This window comes from Phoca vitulina, unplaced genomic scaffold, assembly GCF_004348235.1.
Source record: "Phoca vitulina isolate PV1807 unplaced genomic scaffold, GSC_HSeal_1.0 scaffold2, whole genome shotgun sequence".
Taxonomy (NCBI): Eukaryota; Metazoa; Chordata; class Mammalia; order Carnivora; family Phocidae; genus Phoca; species Phoca vitulina.
This window is the reverse complement of record NW_022589705.1, coordinates 95783085-95805114: the sequence shown is the minus strand read 5'-3', so window position 1 is coordinate 95805114 and position 22030 is coordinate 95783085. Positions and strand designations below refer to the sequence as shown.

The window sequence follows — 22030 nt, the reverse complement described above, 5'->3', positions numbered from 1 at the left end:
CATGCCCAGCCTCAGCCTTCCCCAGGATGTCTCTGTGCAGGATGATGTAGAGCTAGAGATGAGAGACAGGAGAGAGTCCATGTCTGGGGAGATCTGGAAGGTACTGGAGGGTTTTCCCTTCACCTGCTCCTTGGAGAGCACCTGCTTGTATCAGGATGTCAAAGGTTTGGCAGCAAAGGAACCATGTTGACCCCCTCCTGGGAGCCCTGCAGCTCTGCCTGCTCAGGTGTCTTCCTGCCCCCTGAGAGTCCCAGGGCCCCTGGCTCACAGCCCAGGTAGGCAAGATACTTTCATTCCTCTGGAGTCACACTGGCAGGATGGGACTCTCACTAGCCGCCCAACTGCAGTGGGAGAGAAGAAAACACCAGGAAGACACGCAGCAATGAGAGATGAGTCAGAGGCAGGGAGGGAAAGCTGATGGGGTCAGATCTGAAGTTCTCATCCTGCTTCTGCACTTGTGCCTCGAATTCTCAGAGCTCCCACAGTCCTTCCAGGAAACCTGCTTCGACACCCAGAGTCTGGGCCAGTGCAGCAGGGCAGAGCCGTGAGAATCACAGGGCCTTAGCTTCGATGCAGGGCCATCTGCTGACCGCTCATCACAGGTCCCATGGGGGGTACATCAGAACAGTCTGTGGTTCACAGACTAGGCCACTCATCCCTCTGCTTAAGATACTTCTCTTGTCCACCTGCCCTGGCCTTTTCCACCTGTGATCCCCCAGCCTACTGCTACTCACCCTTTCTGACTCTTCACAAATGTCACCTCCTCTTAGGTGACCTGGTTGACTATCAGCATGAGAAAGAGACTATTCCCTCCCCTGGCCTCCATCACACCTTTCGCAGTTAGCATCAGGCCTGTTTTGATCTGTTTTTGTTGGTTTGCTTTTCCCTCTCTCCGCAGGGGAGACTGGGGGACTGTGGAGGACCCAGGCTCAGGACAGGCACAGAGTCGACAGTGGGAACTTGTTTACGGGAGAATCCAGCTCCACACCCTCCTCTTACAACCGAGCCAAGGCCCAGCCCGGCCCTGGGTGCCCTTTATTGGAGGGCCTGGCTGTCACTCCATCTGCCCGGGCACTGCCTCTCACCTGCCCCTGCCCAGAATATTCTGAACAAATGGCCCCTTACGCCTTCATCACTTCAGAGCAGGATTAAATTGTTATCTTCTGGGTGGATTTCCCCTTCCCTTCTATCATCTCTTTGTCTTCTGTCCCCTTTATACCATGACACATTTTTAAAACTATTCATCTTTGTCATGTGAGGATCAGATTCAAGTGTGTGAGATAAACCAGGCACCTAAAAATCTATTTTCACTCTGATTGCCTGTGTGCAGACAGTCACCTCCCCAGTGGAGGGGGGGGGGCAGGCCACTGGGGGAGCATGGGGGCTGCCGCGATAAGCTAACCCAGCTCTCGGGATTATAAGTGGCCATGTGCCATAGACACCCCAGTCTGAGGACACAGCGGGTATTGTGCCCGTGTTAGAGAAGGCTTTAGGTGGGGAACAGGCGGGGAGTGAGCTTTTCTGCGGTGGCACAGGGCCTCTGGGAGACACTTGCTGATGGATTCAAGCTGGCCCAGATAGAATGGCACGTACCCACCTGCAGACATTCCAACTCCCCAAAGTAGAGCCAACATCCCAAAGTCCCAACCCCCATGTGCCATCTTCCCCCAAACCCCAGCTCCCCTAGATCCCAGCCATTGGGGTCTCAGGCTCCAAGAGTCTTAGCCAGATGTCTCAGCACTGGATCTCCACTCTCGTTCTCTAGAGTGAATGTTCCATGCCGTCCCACATGGTAGCCTCTAACTACATGTGGCCGTTGAGCACTTGAAGTGAGGCTAGTGACTAGGGAAGTGAAGTTTCAACTTTATTTCTTTCTACTGAATTTGAACAGTCCCACATGGCTCATGGCCGCCATATTGGATACCGCCACTCTAGAGGCCTGGCGAACAATGCTGGGGACCCATGGAGTAAGATGCCGGGCTCATACTTTCCCAGAGAGGGAGGTCAACAGCAAACCTTGGCTTTGGGGTTTCCCTGCTTCTTGTGGGAGGAGGTCCCAGGAAACAGAATGAAATATTTGCTCCAGTGGGGAAATTCCATTGGCAGCCATGGCCACAGAGATGTTTTGCTCCTCTGAGAGAGAGCGCCAACACACCTATACATCCCCAGTACTGAGCTAGGTGCTTTCAGCTTTCTGTACCTTATCTCACTAAATTCTGCTTAGTTAATAATAAGGTGCTTGACAGGTAGAGGAAGCCATGTTTTCGTTGGGCATCTACTACGTGCCAAGAAGTGCTCCGGTCCACGCACCATCCCTGAGTGCCGGCTAATCTCGTATGAGGCATTTAGGCCCAGAAAACAAACAACTACAATTAAGTCCAGTTTGAAGGACATCCGGGTTCTGTGAAAGCTGCTGTGTACGGTGGGGGAGGTTGTGACCTGGCCTGTACTCTCCTGTGTGGTGTGGATTTGTTAAATGAGTAGACTGTTCCTTCCCATTTAGGTCTTTGCTGCTCCCTCTGTGCCCTGCTTAGATATTCACATCATGTGGAAATCAAACTCAGTTTATTGAGCATCTGCTATATGGAAATCACTGTGGGGAATTTTACAAAAGACGATACAATTCACATTCTTCCTAATCCAGTGGGTCAAGGGTTAGCACACTATGGCCCACGGGCAAGAGATGGCCCACCACCTATTTTCGTACAGCTTGAGCTAAGAATGGTTTTTATATTTTATAATGGTTGGGGGGAAAAAATCAAAATTAAGAATAATATTCATGACATGTGAAATTATGCACAATTGAAATTACAATATCTGTGATTAAGGTTTTGTGGGAATGCAGCCACACCCATTTGCTTACCCATCGTCCAAAGCTAATTTTGCCCTATAAAGGCCCGTCTGACTCACGGGCCAAGAATATTTACTATCTGGCCCTTTACGGAAAGCGCCAGCCCTGTGATATAGGAGACAGGCCCGCAGACGACAGTCACGGTGTGTATCACACCTGGGGCAGAATCCGCAGCCTCATGGCTGCCGGGACCCTGGGAGTCCCTTTCCTGGATGCCTTCCACTGGCCTGGTCAGGAGGGGCTTCCTGGGAGAGGGAGGACCTAGATGCACTCGGGCTGGGTGGGGTTTGCACCACAGGAGGGAAGTGCGGGAATGGGAGACATAAGGTCAGCCTGGGGACAGCGCATCCGTGTTCTGGAGCCCCATCGGAAAGTGGAGGGGACCACAGAGGGTTGAGCTTTTCCTAGGAGGAAAGGGAGGGAGGGAGAGGTGGAGAATCAGCTGGTCACATGAAGCCATTGAGAGCTGGACAGAAAGGAGGGGCACCTGGTGGTGTCCCAGTACTCCAACCAATAAAGCTTTGCTCATCATGCAGAGGTGCTCCCCTCTTTTGCCCACTGAGGCCATCGGGTGTTGAGGCCTGTCAGACCGTCTGGCACGTGGGGGGACCCCCAGCAGCTGAGTCTGTTGGGGAGAAATCCTCTGGAGAAGATTTGCAGCCAATGTGCCCCTTCTTTATAGGAAGCGTTTATTTTGAGTTAAAGGGAGTTCCTGTTTACTGTTGGTTTCCCTGTAAATTTATCTTTCCTTTTTATTTAAGAAGGGGAAAAAAAAGCCCCATAGTGTCATAAAAGCAATTTTGAGTATTTAAGAAAAAAATTCCTCCCTGCTCAGCTGTCACGTTCAAGGGAAGCTGTCAGGCCTTAATCCCGCAAATATAACGAATTTGAAAGTTGTTTCCAGCTAGGAGTGAGGTTCTCCCGAGTTTCCTATAAATAGCTAGTTGCTTTCTATTTTTCTCTCATCGTGTGCATACATAAACAAGGGGCTCACAGCATGCTTTCCTGCACACACCCCACACCTGTGCGCGCACACCTCACGCTGACGCACACACACACAGGTGTATCCACCAGCCCTGGGAAGTGACTCTCCCTCCAAACCGCATCATGGCCCCCAGACGAAAAGCTCAACCCATGGAGCCCCGAGGGGAGCCCCAGGCCTGATCAGAAAGCGCCAGGAGTTTGTAAAACACAGATCACTACAGATAAACTTGATTGCTTTTTTGATTAGTAGGGTTTGGTACGCTGCCTCGTGAAATAGTGTGCAGTTAATCCCAGGGGGCTTGGTGAGGACATTGTCATGGACGAAGAGCTGCAAAGTGAGGACATGGGGACAAAGGGACCTGGCAACAGAGTCTGGGATCAGGGCTGTGGGGCTGGCCAGGGGTGCACCGTGAACGAAAGGGGAGAGGGCCAGGGTGCCAGGGCCAGAGTGCCAGTCCCAGGGCAAACCAAGCCAGTCACGTGCTGAGTGTAGGCAAGTTCACGCCTGCTCTGACCATTTGAAGGCTTGGCTCTGTGCTGGAGAAGCCAGCCTGGATGGACACCCCCTTCTGGGCTTCTCTGTTGCCTTCCAACGCCATCCCTATGCCCCGATTGCTGCTTCCAACCCAGACCGAGCACCTTACTCCACCCTGTGTCTCCACTTGGATGTCTTACAAGCTCCTCAACCTCACTAAGCAGAAGTGTGAAATCAACCTCTCCCCCACCAGGCTGCTGCACCCCCAGGGTCTCCTGTCCTGGGGCACAGGACCACTTGCCCCCCCCACACACACACACCTGTGTGCGCAGCCTGGAGGCCGGGCGTCGTCCTTATACCAGGCAAGCGTGGCCGCTTCTCCACACCTGTCCTGCTGCCACCGCCATCCGGGGCCAGTGGGCCTCCGGGCTCACAGGGCTGGCCCCGTGCCCCTCATCTTCCTCAGCTCTGTTCCCTGACCACGCTGTGGTCTCCTGAAAGGCAGATCTGATCATGATGTCCCAGGACAAAGTCAAGCTCCTGGCTGTGGCCCCCACGGCTATTGTGAGCAGACCTGACCTCCCCGACCTGGGCCCTCCCCATGCCTGGCCTTGCCTGTCATACTGTAATCCCTCCCATCATCCTCAAGCCAGCCTCTGTCTCACCTACCGTCCCCAGCTGCTTTTCCTGCTGCTGGACTGACACTCCTTCCCCCACTCTTCCCTCAGCCAACCGTGCTCATCTTAAAGCCCCCAGCCCCTCCGGCCCCCTCTCCCACTGTCCTCTGGGATTCTCCTGGGCATCCCACCTGCGCATCAGCTCTTGACCCTCACAGCCACCCACGAGACAGGAGGAGGAAGGTGCCCTTTTCACAGCCTAGAAGGACAAGGACCCTCCCAGCAGGTCCCCCACCCCAAGTAGGACCTGTTTCTCCAGAAGCCCCTCTTTGCCGACTCCAGCTCACCAAGGGTGGATTGCTGGAAGCTTCCTTCCCCATAAGCACAGTAAACCAGCTACTCAACACAACTCAGTTCCCTAAAACTGAAGCTTTGCCCTTTAAGCACTAAATGTGGAGCCATTTTCCAGGATGGTTTTCTAGTACGTGGTTTAAAGACCCAGGCCTTCGGAATACCACAAGCAAAAATGAGATATTTACTGACTTCAGGTCTTTCCAGTACTTTCCTGTGGAGACCGGTGGGGCGGTTGTTAGCCATCTTCATTCAGAGGATCTGAGGCTCCCTGCCTCTGGGACTACAGATGGGCAGGGAGCCAGGGAGGTGACCCCGCGTCATGGGGAGGTCATGGGGAGCTAGGCAACGTGGGGAGGGGGTCAATGTCCTTGGGCTCCTTGAGTCCTTGGGGCTCTCTGGAGGCTTTTCCTTCCTCCCTGGATGCTATTTGACATGGTTCGCTCTTGCCAGGGGTCTGCTTTCCCTCTCTCCAGCCTTCCTAGATCATGCTTCTCATCTGTGGAGACCAGAGACATCGGATCACCAGGGTGGTTAGAGTCATATCTAAAAACAGAGTAACTAGGTTCTGAGCGAGGCCCTGGGCATTCCTCTGATTCAAATGCATGAGCCTTGTTGTAGAAACAGCGATGTTTCTTCTTATCATCATCCTGCTTATTGGATGGTGCTGGGCAGTTCTGGGCAGGCAGGTTGCCCACAGGTGCTGGGGTGGCTCAGGGGAGAGCGGGCACGTGCTGTCTCCTTCCTGTGGGCTCTCAGAAGGGATACACAGTAGGTGTTGGGCTGCAGCTCAACCCGGGCAGATAAGCAGTGAACGGGGGGGAGGGGGGGGAATGGAGTTGCCCATCAACCACGTTCTTTTCAAGTTTGAGAAAAAGCAGTGGAAAGAAAAGGAGACAGGTGAAGGGGGGGAAGTCTGCAAACCCTCAAGAGGAACGAACAGTGGGAAAAAGCAGATGTGCAGCCTTTTATTTCAAAGAGACAGGAGAGAGTTCTTCTCTCAACAATTTATGTCTCTCTCCATTTGGCTCATTACATGAGTAAGAGTAATGAAACTGCCCATGAGAATGTGCAAATTCCAAAGGAAAAAAGCTGATTAAAGTTGCAGGTGGGCTGCTCATTCGTGGCAAACAAACGCTCACAGGAACTGTCCAAACAGGGCTCTCCTTCGGCAAGAAGGAGTGAGTAATCGAAAATAAAAGTAAAAAAAGAAAACACGGTGTATTCAAAACCAGAAAAGTCAGGAAAGAATATTGCCTTCTTAATAATAAGTACATTTTTGTGGGCAAGAATTGCAAGGAATCGTTTAAATTAATTTCCGCTTTGTTTGGTTTGGTTTATACAGGGTTTAGTCCCAGCTGACAGCGATCTGTAAAAGTTCTAACATATTGGAAATCTGATTTTCTTACAGCCAGAATCCCATAGTCCAAACTGATTTCTCTTTCAACTCTGCTAATCAGACAGGCAGGGCTTGAACAGACTCCTAGAAGAACCAAATTGCACTTGGTCTTTTGGTGGGTGCTTTAAATGCAGAGCTGCTGGCCACTTCTCCCTACAGCACCGGTGCTGCGGGGGTGGGGGGGGGGGGGGGGCGGGGGGGTGCTATGGTGAGGTTCGAATGAGCAATGAGAGGTCAAGGGGAGACCTTGCTCATCCTTGGCCTGCGAGGCTCTGGGGCCCTGCCTTCACTTTCTGCCCCACCGATTCAGGAATGTGTGCTTTGGGAAGCCAGGGTAACGGCAGGAGATGGAAAGAGAGCATTCCGGTTTGGAATTGGAGGCTACAAAAGAAAAGGCAAAATCCTGTCCCCCTGAGACTCTCAGAGTTGGGTTTTGAGAGGCACCTGAAGGACCGTTCTCCTTACTGGTCCCCGTTCCCCACCTCCATCTGCAAGCCTGTCCCCACAGTGTCCAGTGCTGTGTGCATATACATGGGGAAGCTCCAGCCACCCGGGTCCAAGTGTCCCTCCTCACTGTCCCCCCCCGACACACACACCCCCACCTGATTCTCCAAAACCAAATCCATCTGCCAAAAATGCAGCTTTAACCTTACAACAAACAAAAAATATGAATGAACAAACTAAATAAAAGCCAGCAAGTGGGGTGTGCACGAGGGGCCTCTCAGCCTCTGGAGGTCAGTCCTAGGAGGCGTTGCCCCCCACACGTCCACCACTAGCTTCAGAGGTCCCGCCAGCCAGGGCCGCCTCGACTGCCTGGCATGATGCCCTTGACCAGGAAAGATCTGGAGTGTGGTGTGTGTGCATGCGTGTGCATGTGTGCATGCGTGCATGTTTGAATCAATTCCAGATACATTCAGTCCCTCCCTGTACACCGAGGGGTCTTAACCTAGGCTCTGTGAATGAACTTCAGGGTAACTCCAAGCCCCTATAATTATAGGCAAAATGTATACATATGTGCATTCTCCGGGTCCCCGGCTTTTCTGGGTTCTCACATGCCTCCAAGGCCCCCCAAAGGGACAGCACCCCAGCTGTCCATCAGTGTCTGCCCGCTAGCGTTTCCCAGCTGTGCTTCTTAGATACGGACCCAGGCCCGGCCCTGGAGCCAGGCCCAGAGGCGCCCGTGCTCAGCCTCCCAGGGCGCCGACAGTATCCGTGACCCTTTCTCCTTCCTCCTCTGTTGCGCCGTCTTTCTTCCTTCCTTCCCTCTTTCCAACTGAATTCTCGTTTTTCCTCTCTCCCTAGTGCTTGTACGGCTGCTATGTCCATTCCTCCATCATCCCCACCTTCCACCGGAGGTGCTACTGGCTCCTTCAGGTAGGTGGCTGGGAGATTCTTCTTCCGTCTCCGGTGCTGGGGAATGTCTGTGGGAGCTGCGCGGGCGTGGGGCTCCTGTGTGCGGTGGCTTAGGGCCGAGGCGCCCCGGCGAGCTTTCCTCGGGGTGTCGGAGTGTGGCTGGCCTGGTGCGTCGTCAGGTGCCGGGAAGGGGAGAAGCCTGGTGGGGGGGCCGGTCTTTCCTGCCCCAGGAGAATAAAGCCCCACCAGGGGCTTCCGGGGTGCCTCAGTTTCCTCCTGATGAGGACAGAAGGAAGGCTGAGCATCCTGCTCCTGACTGCAAATTGCCTGTGGGCTGAGAGCTGCACATTCATTTTCTCTTGCGGGTTAGTTGGTCGTTGGCGCTTGTGGAAAATCGGCTCTCGGAGGCACGCCAGTGACAGATTGATTGGAATGGTTGTTGGGAGAGGAGGAGCCCGCGGCTCTGCAGGAAGGAGCCCGGGAGTCAATTTGTGATGTCTGCCCTGCCGTGGGACGGAGAAGGGGGTGGAGGAGCCCCCAGGCCCCATCAGGGTGGCCTGGCTGCCAGCTCTGTGTCCGGGGTGCTTGTGTGCAGTTGGCTGGGTCAGGCCGGGCTCGGCGCCGTGGCCGCCCAGCCTCTCCCTGGCTGGTGGTCATCGGTGGTCATCCTGCCGAGGAGAGGGTGCTCCCGTGTGAGAGGGAAGGTCCGAGGGGTCCATCCGCCGGGCTGGACAGGGGTCCTCTGATCTGCAGCCGCTCTCTGTGGGCCCCAGCCCCCGTGGGCCGGGCACCGCTGCCCTGATTTCTTCCTACTGCCTCTCCCCAGGTGTTGTGGCTTCTAACCTTTCCCGTTGTGGTTCCACTTTCTGCACCCATCGAGGTTCAAGTTAGCCAGCCCCTGAGCCCCAGGGGCTGGAGGATCTCCCTGGTTCAGCGGTGCGGTTGGGAGGGGTCTGGCAGATTGGAAAACAAGCCCCCAACGCCACGGCGTGCATTCAGGGAGCAGAGGGCTGCACGTGCCAGAGGGCAGAGGGGCCACTGGTCCCCAGGAAGGTGGCCTGGAAGGCATCTCGGCCCAGAGCCATCTCGGTGTGGACATGGAGGCTCAGCCCAGCCCCTGCCTCCAAGCCCTTGCCCTTCTCCCCTAGTTCCAGAAATAATTGTCTGTGGTTCAGCAAGTTCATTAGCGGATGATGCCTGAGACTGTCCGAGGATGTGCTGATTTGCAAAGACACGGCTTCCCTGACATCTTGCCCTCTTGTCAGTTTCCGGGGTTTGTCTCCCCAGGAGGCTGGCCTAGAAGGACCAGTTTCCTAATTGCTCGGCCTCGCGTTATTGTGAAAGGCGCCTCCCGCATGGTCATGGGATGATGCTTTTCGTCTTGTTAACGCGAAAGGTTTTCTCTTCTACCTGGCTGCAGGGGTGGAGTGTGGGGCTCCCACCTTGAGAGCAGGGATCGGATGCAGCGGGAGCCTGTCCTTTGTCCCCGGGGTCATACTCTGGCTGCTGAGAAATATTTTCACCCTGAGCAGCCTGCAGCCCGGTCAACTCCTTCCTGGGCCTCCAAAGCCCCCAGGGCCCGTTTTGGCTTTTTTCCTTTACTGTTTCATGCCCTATCAAAACACGTCTTGGGCACACTCTCCTGATTCCCGGCCTGACCACTGCTCTCTGTTGCAGCAGTGCCCTGGCCGGCTTCCTGCCAGCCAGCTTCCCCTGCAGCCCAGCTCTCTGCTCCTCAGGGGTGCTCCCTCCTCCAGGCCTGCTCTCCCGCACCCACACCTCCTCTTGTCTCCTCACATCCCATCATGGGCTTGTGGCTTTTTAATTCCACTAAATTTACTTTCCTAGAATCAGACACTAGTGGGCAGCCATGGGGTGTGAGCTCATTACCCCTCCAAGCTGGAATCCACTCACTCAGATTTGGCTCCTCCTGCCTTGTTTCTGGGGCTGGGAGAGAACTGGGGGTCAGGGAGTGCTGAGGGGGTTGACGGCTGTCCCAGCCCTCCCCTCCCCCGTGCTTTGGTCCTGGCTGCTATGTGCTAGAGACATACCTGGGGTGATTCATGGCCGGCTGGGTTTGTGACTTCCAGCTGGCTGGGGACCCCTTCTCCCCGAAGGCCAGTATCACAGGAACTGGTTTCTTAAGGGTAGACCTGGGCCCCCTTATTTTCTCTTTCCATCCCCAGGGATTTGTCACTCCAGAGCGTCGCCCTTGTTTCCGTGAGCAGGTGACAGGAGGGGACGTACACAGGGGTGGGGTTCCTGCTCCCCACTACGTGCTGGGCAGTAGCAGGTTGAGGAGCGAAGGCCAAAGCAATTAGCAGGGCGCCCGTCCCCCGCGAGCCCATGAGCCACTGCGGCAGCCGGCGCCGCTCAGGGCAATTTGTTCCAGTGCTAATTACAACACCAGGATAATGATGGTGTGGCCAGGTTTAATTTCTCTGATATTAAACAGGAAAGAAGCCACGAGACACTGGCCCAGATGGAAATTGGCCCAAGTTTGTCTCTGACACCAATTATCAGGAAAAAGGACTGGGGGGAGTGAAGATGTCAGGGCAGGGGCTGCGGCAGGAACCAAGGAAGCAGGCCACCCCCAACCCCCCCGGGCTCCTGGGAAGCCAGCCTGGTCCCCTGAAGCCACCAGCTGCTGGCCACGCCCCCCCACAGCAAGCAGGGTGTGAGGGGCTGCGGGACAAGAGGCGAGAGGAAGGGGATTGGAGGGAGCAGGGAGGGGAAGGAGGGCTTCTGGGTAAGGGAGAGTTTGTTCAAGGGGCAGCCCTAGAAGTTTCGGAGTGACCTGGTTTCCAGGGGAGGGAGCTACCTTGCCCTCTCTCCATTGCTAATAAACACTTTAAGATGTGAGCAGGGAGACAAGTGAGGAGCCAGACCCTTCCCCCAGAGTGGAGGGGAGTGAGGCCCCAAGGTTCATAAGGTCATTGTCATGACTGGTGTGCACCACGTGAAGTCATCTGCCCAGCTGGGTCAGGGCCTTTGGGGGATTTGCCCTGGGACCGTGAGAAGCCACGGCCACTGGCTGGGACACCTCCTCAGCCACATCGTCTGCACACCAGCCTCCCTGTGTCACAGCTGGCAAGACCCCTAGGCTGCCCTGAGCTCAGCCGCTGCATTTCCTAGACAGACCCGGAGGCCCAGAGAGGCCCAGAGAGGACAGCGCCAGACCCAGGGTCACCCAGCTGGTCAGTGACGGAGCCGGCTGGGGTCAGGCCTCCTGACTCCTTGCTTCTGCCTCCAGGGGCCTGAACACAGTTTCCCCTGCAGTCGCCCCGACCCTGAGCCTTGCTGGGGGCCGGAGGTCACGTGGCTACTCCCAAGGCGGGGCTGCTCCCAGGGTGAGCCACACGGCAGGGTCTCGGCCTCCGTCCCTGCCGCCCACAGACTCTCCTGCTTGGGAATCTTCTTGCGCTCAGGCACAGGGCCTTCCTGCCGCCTCCTGCATCCCCTTCCTGGGCCCCCACTTTCCATCCATTTGGGCGTTTCTCACCCATCCACAACCCCAAGGAGAACAGGCCCCCTTTCAGGCTAGACTTTCCAGCAGATTCTGTATGGCTCATTTGGAAACTATTTCTGCTTCTAATGAGTGTTTTTCTTTGTGCCCTTGTCCTCTAAAATGCTTAATGAATGTTTTCTGTGCTCGAGTGCAGCAGGGGGTGTGTCCCTGTGTGTCTGCCGCCGCCGTTCGGGGGGCTGTTAGGCTGCTGAGACCAGCTCACTGGGGCGGAGGTAGCGAGGAGCCCCTTCCCGGCCCACCCCTGCAGCATGCCCAGAGGCCCGTGGGCTCATGAGCAGCGCTGCGTGAGCACAGGGACCTGGGGGCTTTGGGGGTACCCCGGGACTGGGGGTTCCTAGAGCGCTGGAGAAGCGTGGGTGTCTGGGTTCCAAGGAGGAGCTGGGTTCCAGCTCTGCCCTGACGACCCTGAGCCTCGGAAGCTGTGACCACACAACCACCACGGGAGCCCAATCCTGGCCAGACAGTGCACAGGGTCCTTACCGTGGGCCCCGTGTCGCCCAGGAGAAGACCAGGCTGTCCGAAGTCCCATGGTCACCCAGTCAGCAGAGGGCGACCCCTGCCACCCTCTCTGCCTCCCCGGGCCACCAGCGGCACCCTCTCTTCTAGGGAGCGGCTACAGCCAGCCAGCTTTGGGCCCCCGGCCCCAGGCCTCAGGGCCAGAGAGGAGGCAGCTCCAGGCCTCTCAGGCCCACGCTCTCCGCCTCCTGCCTTCCCCGGAGCTCCGCCAGCCCTGCCGCCCCCCATCGTGGCAGGTGCTGGGGTACCCTCCGCACCCAGTACCACGGCACGGGGGCCCGCGTGGAGCCAGCCCAGAGGGGTGCAGGGGTGGGGGTACCAGCTCCTGGGGAGCTAGCTCCAGGCTGCCCTGGCCCCACTAGAGCCCCCAGCCCAGGAGTGGAGGGGGGCCTCAGTCACAGGACCCCCTGTCTTCTAGGGGAGGAGGGAGACCCCCGTTCTTGCTTGGGCAGAGCCCCGGCTTCTCCTCACAAGTGCCCGTGAGAACTCTGTTTCCCCCACCTGGTGGGCAAGGCCTGGAGGTTGAGCTGAAGTCCTAGATCCGCTTGTCGGGCTGTGGGCCCCCAGCCCGTGTTGCCTCCTCAGGAGAGCGCTCCTCCTGCCTGGAGGAGGGGGCTCAGATGGCAGCCGCGGAGAAAAGGCAGGAGCCAGCAGCCTCGCCCGGCTGACCCCGGGCTCCGCAGCATCTCAGGGCCCCGGAGAAGCACCTTTGCTCGCGTTCTTGGGACAGTCACAGGGAACAGCTCCCTGACAGCTTCTCCCCCAAATACAGGCCTGGACCCCAGCGTGTTCCGAGGGAGCCCTGCCTTCCTTCGGCCCCGGCCTCCTCACTCAGAGCAAGCTCTGCAGGGTCCCCAAGGGGGTGCGCTGAGACCCAGGCATCCCCAGCCAGCAGGGGAGGGGGCAGGGGGTGGACAGGCCTCCTCACCCAGCACTTGAACCACAGCAGCCCTGTGGGTGTGCAATGTGTCCCCATACGTATATATTTCTCTCCAACACCGGACGGTCTCTGGGCTGCCTCTGGCTCCCTGGGAAGGGTCCACAGATCTCACTGCTACCCAGAAGTGGCAAAGTGGGGACACGGTTGGGTCAGGGGGAGGCATCCTGCAGGGTCACGGAACATTTGCACCTGTCCCCAGCACGTCGCCCACATTGCCCTTCAGGGCACCCACGTGGCCCAGAGTGGGGGAATGAGCACCATCGGCCCTCTGTTTATTTTAACCCCTTGAAATAGTGGGGTTGGGTCCCCCAGGGAAGCACCTGGTAGCTGCGTGCCTCTGGGCAGTTCACCTAATTTCTCTGCGTCCCCGTTTCCTCATCAGGAAGGGAGGACAGTAAGAACATCACTGCGCAGGGCTGTCGTCAAGAAATAATACCCTGCTGCGCGGACACACGTAGCCAGCCCCTGGCACGCGGCAAGCGCCTAACAGGGGACAGCTCCGGGTTGGACCTGTAAGCTGGCATCCTGACACCCCTGAGAAGGCTTTGTGACCCCCAGGCCACATCACCCCCTATCCTGAGCAGCGAGGTGGCAGGGGGCTGGAGCCAGGGCCCCCCAGCACGTGAGCTGGTCAGGACCAGCTGGCCAGGGGGAGTCTCCTCCTGCAAGCGCCTTCTGCAGCAGCAGGACACAGAGCGAGATGTGTTCTAGACGTGGTGGCCCTGTTGTCGCTATAAATGTCCCTTGCCTACCCCCCCCAAAAAAAGACTTGAAATCCGTCTGGGGAATGATCAACTTTTTAGCAATTTGTGACCCAAGCACCCCCTACCTGACATCCACTCACTCTTTCTGGAAGTGCAGCCCCACCTGGGACCATGCCCCCAGCCCTCGGGCGGCCTGCAGGTGAGCTGGGTCACAGAAGGGACCAGAAGGCCCAACCAGGCACCTGGAGGAGCATATCCACACTCAGCCCTGAGTCTTCAGGCTCATCCCGGTGGTGGGGACATCTCCACTCGGAGTGAGCTGGACTCCACCAGCAGGCCATCCCCGCGATGCAGGTGACAGTCCAGCAAAAGAGAGATCTTCCTTCCTTCCTCCCTTCCTCCCTCCCTTCCTCCCTTCCTCCCTCCCTTCCTCCCTCGTTCCCACCTTCCCTCCCTCCTTCCTTCCTTCCCTCCCTTCCTCCCTCCTTCCTTCCTTCCCTCCTTTCTCTCCTTCTTTCCTCCTTCCTTCCCTCCTTCCCTTCCTCCCTCCCTCCCTCTCTCCCTCCCTCCCTTCCTTCCTTCCTTCTTTCCTTCCATCCTTCTTTCTTTCCCTCACTCTTCCCCCCTTTCTTTCATCTTGTTTTCTAATGGAAGATATTATAGCTTCATAAAAAATACTCAAGGCTTCTTGCTCAGTAACTGTTTTTATGTGTCATTGGGGTAGAATAGAAGTGGCTGGGAAATAAAGCGTCACGGAGCATGCTCTGTATGTGGTCCCGTGAACGTGTCCTGCGTTACTCAGACTGAGATGCCGTGGGGCTTGCTGTGACGGGCGGCTTTGATGGGGCTTAGAACAATAGGAGGCATTGTTGTCAGGCTGGCTGTCTGTCCCAATGGGGGCATTTTGACCCACATGCTTCAAGGAAGAGAAGTGAGTTGGTGCCTGAGGGGTCCCTGAGGCCTGGGTCAGTGGGGAGGAGAAGGTGCCTCGGGCAAACCACACCCTCTGGGCTCATCCCACAGACACCGATGGAAGCCAGGAGCTCCGCCCAGCCCCGGTGTCCTCCCGTCAGCCACCAGGAGTGTGGGATGTGGCAGATGCCAGGAATGGCCTGGGCCAGGGCCGAGGGTCTTCTGACAGTGCGCGTGGCCCACAGACACCACAGCCAGGCACCAGGTGGCCCTCAGTGCTTGATGGGGACTCTAAGTCCAGTGTCATTTGGTTCTCGCGGCTGCCCTTGAAGAGGAGTCAGGGCTGGGTGAAGTCACCCTGATTTTCCCAGATGAAGAAACTGAGGGTCCAGGAGAATAAGGGACCTCCAAAGACTAGGGCAGACAGGGCTGAGTGCAGGCTCCTTAAACCAGGGATGGAGCACACAGGGGAGGGAGTCACTGAACCCCAAGTGTTGGAGAGGCAGGTGAAGGACCCGGAATTTACATGCCTGAGGCGCCTGGCTGGCCCAGTAGGCGGCCCCGGAAGCTGGTCAGGGAGACCTAGAGTGGGCTGGGTGGTCAGGGGAAGCTTCCTGGAGGAGAGGAGGTGCGCTCAGGATGGAAGGAGGTGGGAGGTTCTTCCGTGCGCTTTCTGACCGGCGGCAGGCGTGGGCCTCGGAGCACAGTGACAGGTAGGACTAACAGGGCCGTGTGGGGTCCCGGCTCCGCAGTCTGCAAACCCACAGGCCAGGCACCCACGGTCCCAGAAGCGCTCAGGACGAGTGTCCCAGGCCCTGGTGTCCATCAAGTGACTTGGAGGCAGCGTGGGGGCGGCCCGCACTCCCATCTCTGCTCGGGCCCGGGGAAGAGAGCAGGAGAGACGGGGCCAGAGCATGGGAGCTTGCAGGTTCAAGGCTGCCCTGGAGTCCTCCCAGGCTGACGAGGATTACTGTCATTACCGGTGTCCGTGAGACACATAGTAGCCCTGTGCAGCCCGTGAGGCCGCTGCTTTGTCATCGCCATGTGGAAGTGCGGCGGGGGCGCGAAGGGAACGTGCCTTACGGGGGCCCAGAGGCCCGTCGGGAAACAGGAGCTCCCGGCACACAGGTGCGTTGGAAGCGAATCGTCGCGGCAGGCAGAGTCTGGAAAGAAGCTCGAGGTCTGCGGGTAATAGGACAGGGATCCAGAAGGTGTTGGCACTGAGGGAGAAGTGAGTGGAGGGAGCCCGGTGAAGCAGGGGTGGCGTAGGGGGAGGAGGAGGGGAGAGGGCGGCGCGGCAGGTGCAGGAGCGCCCCCCCTCCCCCCACCAGGAAAGACGGTGGACAAGAGGAGGAAGGCGGGGGACAGGGGAACAGAGCAAAGCCCCGTCTTCCAAGCAACCGGGTTCTTTCTCGGGGGAGAGCACAGCAGACGATCGGCAAGCGGGGAAGGCCTCTGGCAGCCGGGGAAGGGGCAGGGGTGGAGAAGGTAGCTCCAGGCTGGGGGGGCAGGGGTGATCACAGGGCTCCTTCCTGGGCCGCCTCCTTGTGCTGCTTCTATTCTAACTAGCAGCTTCCACTCCGTTCTCCATTAATGTGCCTTGAATAACGTGACGAGAAGATAAGGTAGACACTAGGAATTTAGGGTGCTATGCAAAAATTGCTCAATTCCATTAAGATTTCAGGATGTTTGCCAGGCTGCACAGCAGAGCGGGTATTATTTCCTTCTTAGACATCTTTGCTTGATTGCAATTTATGATGCCAAGGCCTCTGCCGTACCCACCTAAAGCCTCCAGAAAAATACGGCTATCCCCCCAAAGCAGCCATTATTTCTCTCTAGGGAAAGTCACTGGGTATTTTCCAGAAGATTCTCTAATCCTGATCCCCTTCTCTGAGGGTGGGGGGAGCAACCTGCAATCAGGTCCCAGCTGCAGGACCCTCACCTTGTAAATCTCAGCTGCCTGGGCGGCCAGAGCCCTCGGGGGAGGCGGGACCCTCTACCCCCACCTGGTGGGCCCAGGCCCCCGGTTTAAATTCAGCTCTGTACTTCCCTAGCCGTGGACTCTGGCCAAGTGAATGACCGTCCTTGAATCTTAATTCTCTGTCTGTGAAACAGGCATGAAAGGCCTCTCTCCTGGGGTCCCTGGGAGGATGGGCTGAGCTAAGGCCCACAAAGGTCTTCACGTCTTGCTTGGCCATGGTGGCTCTGCTCATCGCCCCACCGGGACTATTTCCGGCAGTCTTTGCTCCAGGGGATCGTGTGGGTGGCTGTCGTTGGCGAGGTCTGAGAAGGTCCCCTCGAGACCACCTTTCAAGTGGCAAAATACTAAGGCCCTCCCGTGTGCCTGTGTGGGGACAGGCCCCATTTGCTAATGCACCTGCAGTCTCAGGCGAGAGCTTGGTCCTCGCTTAGTGAAAGGGAAGCTCCACACTGTTGCCATCTGTGGGCTGCCCGCCCCCCCACCCCCGCCACGGTGTCCCCTCGGCTCCCTGCCCCACCGGGACAGGCTGCCATCTATCCAGGCCCGTCCTGCAAAGCCCCCTCTGTCCTTCAGCCCTCCAAGGACCGAGCTGCCTGAACCAGAATGGAAGACAGAGCAAGAAGGAGGTATCGCTCCTTGGAGATGGAAATTATTAATTAGTCTTATTATCCAGGACTTGTCAGTCTCTTAATCCTTCCGTCTGCAGAGGGGTTTATGCCTCCACGGCACAGGTTGTCAGCTTGGCTAAGCAACTGCCTTTCATGGAAAAGCAGAACAATGGGCGATACAGTTTGGTTACTATCTTTATTTATCGAGCCAAACAATCCCTGCTCCCCTTCGACAGAGCATCCTTCAAAGACGGGAGGGAGGCAAAAGCCGCTTAGTTTCCCTTCTAGATGGCGTACAATGTGGGGCTTTTGTTTAATTATCCTTTTCATGTAATCTTCAACTGACATTCTGTCCTCAATATCCTAATCTCCTTTGGAGCAAAGGGGAAAGGGTGGTTTCCAAAGCGAAAGACAAAAGTTTGCCTAAAGGAAACACTTTCTATTTTGCCTCTGAAAGAACTCAAAGGGCCAGGAGTGAAATTCAGGTGTAACTTGATAAGAATGAAACGGCAACTGTGAGCCTTCAGTTGACAAGCCCCATGTGTGACCGTCAGGTGCTCGCTCAGGCCCCCAGGCGTCCCCAAGCTGGTGAAGCTGGCCTGCCCGGGCAGGTGATAGACTCTGGTCTGTGACATGGCATCATCACTGCTTTTCCTAGCATAAGAGTCCAGTGGTCCTCAGGATGCAGCCTCTCCCATGCAAGACACCACACACTCCAGACGCACAGGTGTGCACAGGTGTGCACAGGGATCTTTGCTCCTCACTCCTCCCCTCTCGGTTCTCTTGCTCTCCTCCCTGTAAAGGGCTCTAGGAAGCCCAAAGGAGACTTCTTGCCATCCCCGCCCCCACTCCCAAACCAGCCAGGACATCCTGAGGGCTTTCCCCTCTCCTGTTCCAGACACACCAGAGTCCTCCTTGGTGATGGGGAATATTAGTGGGGCCCATACCTTCCTGGCCACCTGGCTACTGGGAGATATGGCCATGTTGTCTGCTCTTGCCTAACACAGGCCCGAAGCGAGAGGCACAGCCCGGCAGAGCAGCCCTTATGGAAGTTTCTGGAACCCGGTGGCCTCACAGGGTCCTCGTCCTCAGCAGTCCTACCTGTGTCTTTCTTTGCTCTTCCTGCAGCTCTGCCCTCTTGCTTCTCCCTCACCCCCATCAACTGCTGGCACGTTTCCTGCTTAACAAAATGCTCCCCTTTCCAGCAGGAGTCCTTAGATATGTGCCCCAACCCCGCTCTCCCCTCACACCGCACCTCCTCTCTCCTTCCGTCTGTGCCGCGTGCCACGCCCCGGGCTCACCCACGACCTCCAGATTGTGAGATCCAAAGGTCACGTCACTGCATCCTCTTTCCTGACCTCCAGGCAGCAATTACCAAGTTGGCCATTCCCTCTTTCTGGAATGTTCTCTTCTCCTGCAGCAGGGACCCTCCCCAGCTGTCTCCCCCACTGCCTGTTCTTTGCAGACCCCTCCCTTCTCTTCCACCCCTCGATGTGGGCTTCCTGGGCCCTCTCCTCTCTGTCTACACTGTCTCCCCGAGTCACCTCCCTCACTCTCAGGGCTTCACTCGCCAGCTCTACGCTGACACCTGCACCCTGACCTCGCCGCTAAGCACCAGAATTCCCATGCAGCCGTCCACTCAGCATCCCGCCCAAATGCGGCATCAGCATCTCAGGCTTCCCTCGGCCAAAGCAGAGTCTGACCTCCATGTGCTCACCTTCCCGGTGCGGCCAGAGAGCGCTGCTGCGCAGGACGTGAGCCAGCCTTTCTTGATCCCATCTTTTGCCCACTGCCCTCTTCCCCATCAAAAATATGTCTCAACTGTATTCCCTCCCCCTCTCTCCCACCGCTACCAAGTTAAAGCCACAACTCTCTCCTGTACCAGCGCGAGCCTCTCCTGCCCACGTGGTCCGTTCTCCACAAAGGAGCCAGACGGGGCCACTCCCGTCCCAAATCATACCAGGGCTCGTGCTTTCAACCAGTTCAATAAGTCTGCGTGGCACTTAAAGTAACAGCCAAACCCTTACCAGGCCATGGAGGGCCTGCACCTCCAAACTTGTCCTTCCTCTCCCTCAGCACTCTCCAGCTATGTGGACTTCTTCCTACCCAGCTATGCGGACTTCTTCCTACCCCTCACTTGAGCCAAGCTCTCTGGCCCCAGGACCTTTGCACCTGCTCTTTCTGTTGCCTGGAGGCCAACCTGGGCCTCCATGGTTGACACTAAGATTCAGGTCTGTGCTCCGTCCTCAGCTCCTCAGCAGAGTCCTCCTGACACCCCATCTAACTTTTCCTTGCTGTCTGGCAAACCATTACCAACACTGTATTATGAAATATTAAGATATACAGGAAAGTTGAGGGAATTTTACAAGCATCCTAGACCTACCACCCAGTTCTACCGTTAACATTTTCTTATATTGTTTTATCAGTTGTAAGTCCTTCCATCCATTTATTTATTTTTCATGCATTTCAAACTAAGTTGCAGACAACAGTATGCCCCCCCCCCCAAGTATAGCAGCATGGGTGTCATTATCATTAACCCCAGGTCAAGGTGCACGCAGTTCTCCTTTTGCTTTGAGGTGAAATTGGCACACGGTGAAACAGTTGGAGGCACAAATGTCAAGGTACTCGTTGACGAGCTGTGATCAACATCACCCAAGGCCACAGCAAGATTTAGAATGTTCCATCACCAGGAATCCCTCCGTGTCCCTTCCCAGCAGGTTCCCACGCTGTGTGCTAGGGGTCCTCCTTGTTCTGACTGTCCACCACGGATTCGTTTTTCCTGTTCTAGAACTTCCTATAAGTGCAATCCTACAGCACATCCTCGTCCTCTTAGGTGAGGCGTCTTTCACTCAGCAAATCTCCTGCGATGCACGCGCGGTGTTACACCACCATGGGTCAGTTCTTGTCTCTCCCCTGCCCCCATCCCCAGCCTTCATAAGAGCAGGGACATCCTGTTGTGTTTGCTGCTACCTCTCCAGTTTCTAGAACTGTGCCTGGCAGGTGGATCTGGATCTGTTGAGTGGGTGTGAACGGTGTGTATCCCCAGCCCAAAGGCAGGCTTCCTGGGGATGCTCCCAGGCTCTCCCACGGCAGCCCCTGGGGCCCAACTGTGCCCCCCAACAACAAGCATCACAATTGGGTAAAGACAGCAGAAGGGACCAGCACTTCAACAGCACACGCCTCCTCCCTTCCAGCCTTCCTCCGCCCTCCCTCCTGAAGAGGGAGAAGGTTTGCTCTCCAGAGACCCAGTTAAACTGGCCGTAATATGGAGAGAAGACATGAGAGTCTGTGGCACACCCAGGAAAGGGGATTCTGGGGACGGGAGGCTTGAGAATTCTCCGTGAGGTTAGCTCAGAGGACTGAGAGGAAATCCAGAGCAGAAAGGTTTGTTGATCCTGAATTGCTAAAAGATTTCTGAATTTGGGGACAAAGTTCTCAGAAAAATGCTGTCCGTTCCAAAGACATGAGCTCCTGTGGATCTCTCGACTTGCTCTCTCTCTGCTCCCGTTTCTCTGCTAGAGGATGGGGCGGTTCGGGAGGCTCCCGTGCAAAGGCCCCAGCCCAGGTCCCTGATGCGGGTTAAAATCCGAGGACAGGTAGCAGGACACAGGTAGGGTGCTCTGTGCTCACCAGCCCCGGGGGTCATCCTCGGGCAACTATGGGCATGGAGCCCTCACTGGCCTTGGGGAGCACAGCTGACAGCCTGAGAGGGCCTCATGGCTTGGAGACAAGAGATGGAACCAGCCCCATGACAGTTACAAGGAGCCACCACACTCACTGGGCTGGCGAGACTGGGGGCTAGTCCTTCCCACCGAGGGCAGCACCTCTGTCGGGGTTAGCCCTGGGTTTGTAACAGCATATGACAGTCGTAGTAACCGTAGCACAGCTGTGTCAGACCTGATGCAAAACACTTTGAAGTCTCCTTGAATGCTTACAACTGCACTGCACCATTTTATGGGTGAGGAAACTGAGCCCCGAGATGGGTTCATTAGCCCAAGGTGACACAGCTCCGTGCCTCTCTGGAAACAGGTTTGGAACCCAGATCAGTGTAGCCACCCAGACCCCGACAGAGCTGCCCACTCCCAGCTGGGGCCCCACAGAGCCCCGGTCCTGGGTCCATCGCTCGCCGACCATCACTAGAGTCTCCTGCTTCCGGCATTCACGGCCGAAGACGTTGGCCGAGCCCAGGTCCATGCTCTCCCCGGGATACGACGCCAGGCCCAGCTAACTCCAGCGAAGTCCCGGACCAGCTCTCTCTGTTGCCTCCAATAAGCTAGGATTTAGAAAATCTGCCCCGAGTTCTCACCCACCTGCCCCCTGAGCTCGAGGCCACCGCCATGGCCCACCCTCTCCTGACCAGTGCCCTCCTGCACTCCCGTGGGCACGCGCGTCAGGCAGCTGCGGCCAGCCATGTGTCACCCCTGCCTCCGTCACACCCCTCTCTCCCGGGTGTCGAGCAGTTAGCTCCACGGCCCCAGGGCAGAGGGGAAGGAGGCCCGTCTCCGCCACTCCTCCTGACAGGCACCGCCGCGCTGACAGCCGCCAAGATGCCCCCTGACGCACCGCTGCTCTCTGCTTCCTGGGAGCGGCTGCCTTTGGTGGCGGGGTGGCTGGGCGGTGACCTGGGATGAGCCAGGCCCAGGGGTGGCACGGCACCTCTTCAGACAAGCCCTATAAAGTTTAGCAGTTTGGGCAGCTCGGGCAGAGAGATGCAGCCAAAGGAGGGTCCCTGGGGATGTGGGGCTGGGCGCGCTCTGCTGTCTCTGGTCCGTGTCCCTGGCAGGCTCCTCGTTGCTGGGACCCTCCGAGG

At 57.0% G+C, this 22030-nt stretch overlaps 1 protein-coding gene across 11 annotated transcripts in view; it reads left to right on the top strand.

Moving 5' to 3' along the window:
- CAMTA1 (calmodulin binding transcription activator 1) overlaps positions 1-22030 on the top strand; it is an 842290-nt gene that overhangs the window by 597536 nt on the left and 222724 nt on the right. For 10 of the 11 annotated variants that reach the window (XM_032394548.1, XM_032394577.1, XM_032394569.1 and 7 more), the window contains one exon: positions 7980-8051. The exons of the other annotated variant lie outside the window; for it this stretch is intronic. In XM_032394548.1, the coding sequence (XP_032250439.1) occupies positions 7980-8051 (72 nt within the window). The remainder of the gene's footprint in view (positions 1-7979; positions 8052-22030) is intronic. 11 annotated transcript variants of the gene reach the window in all.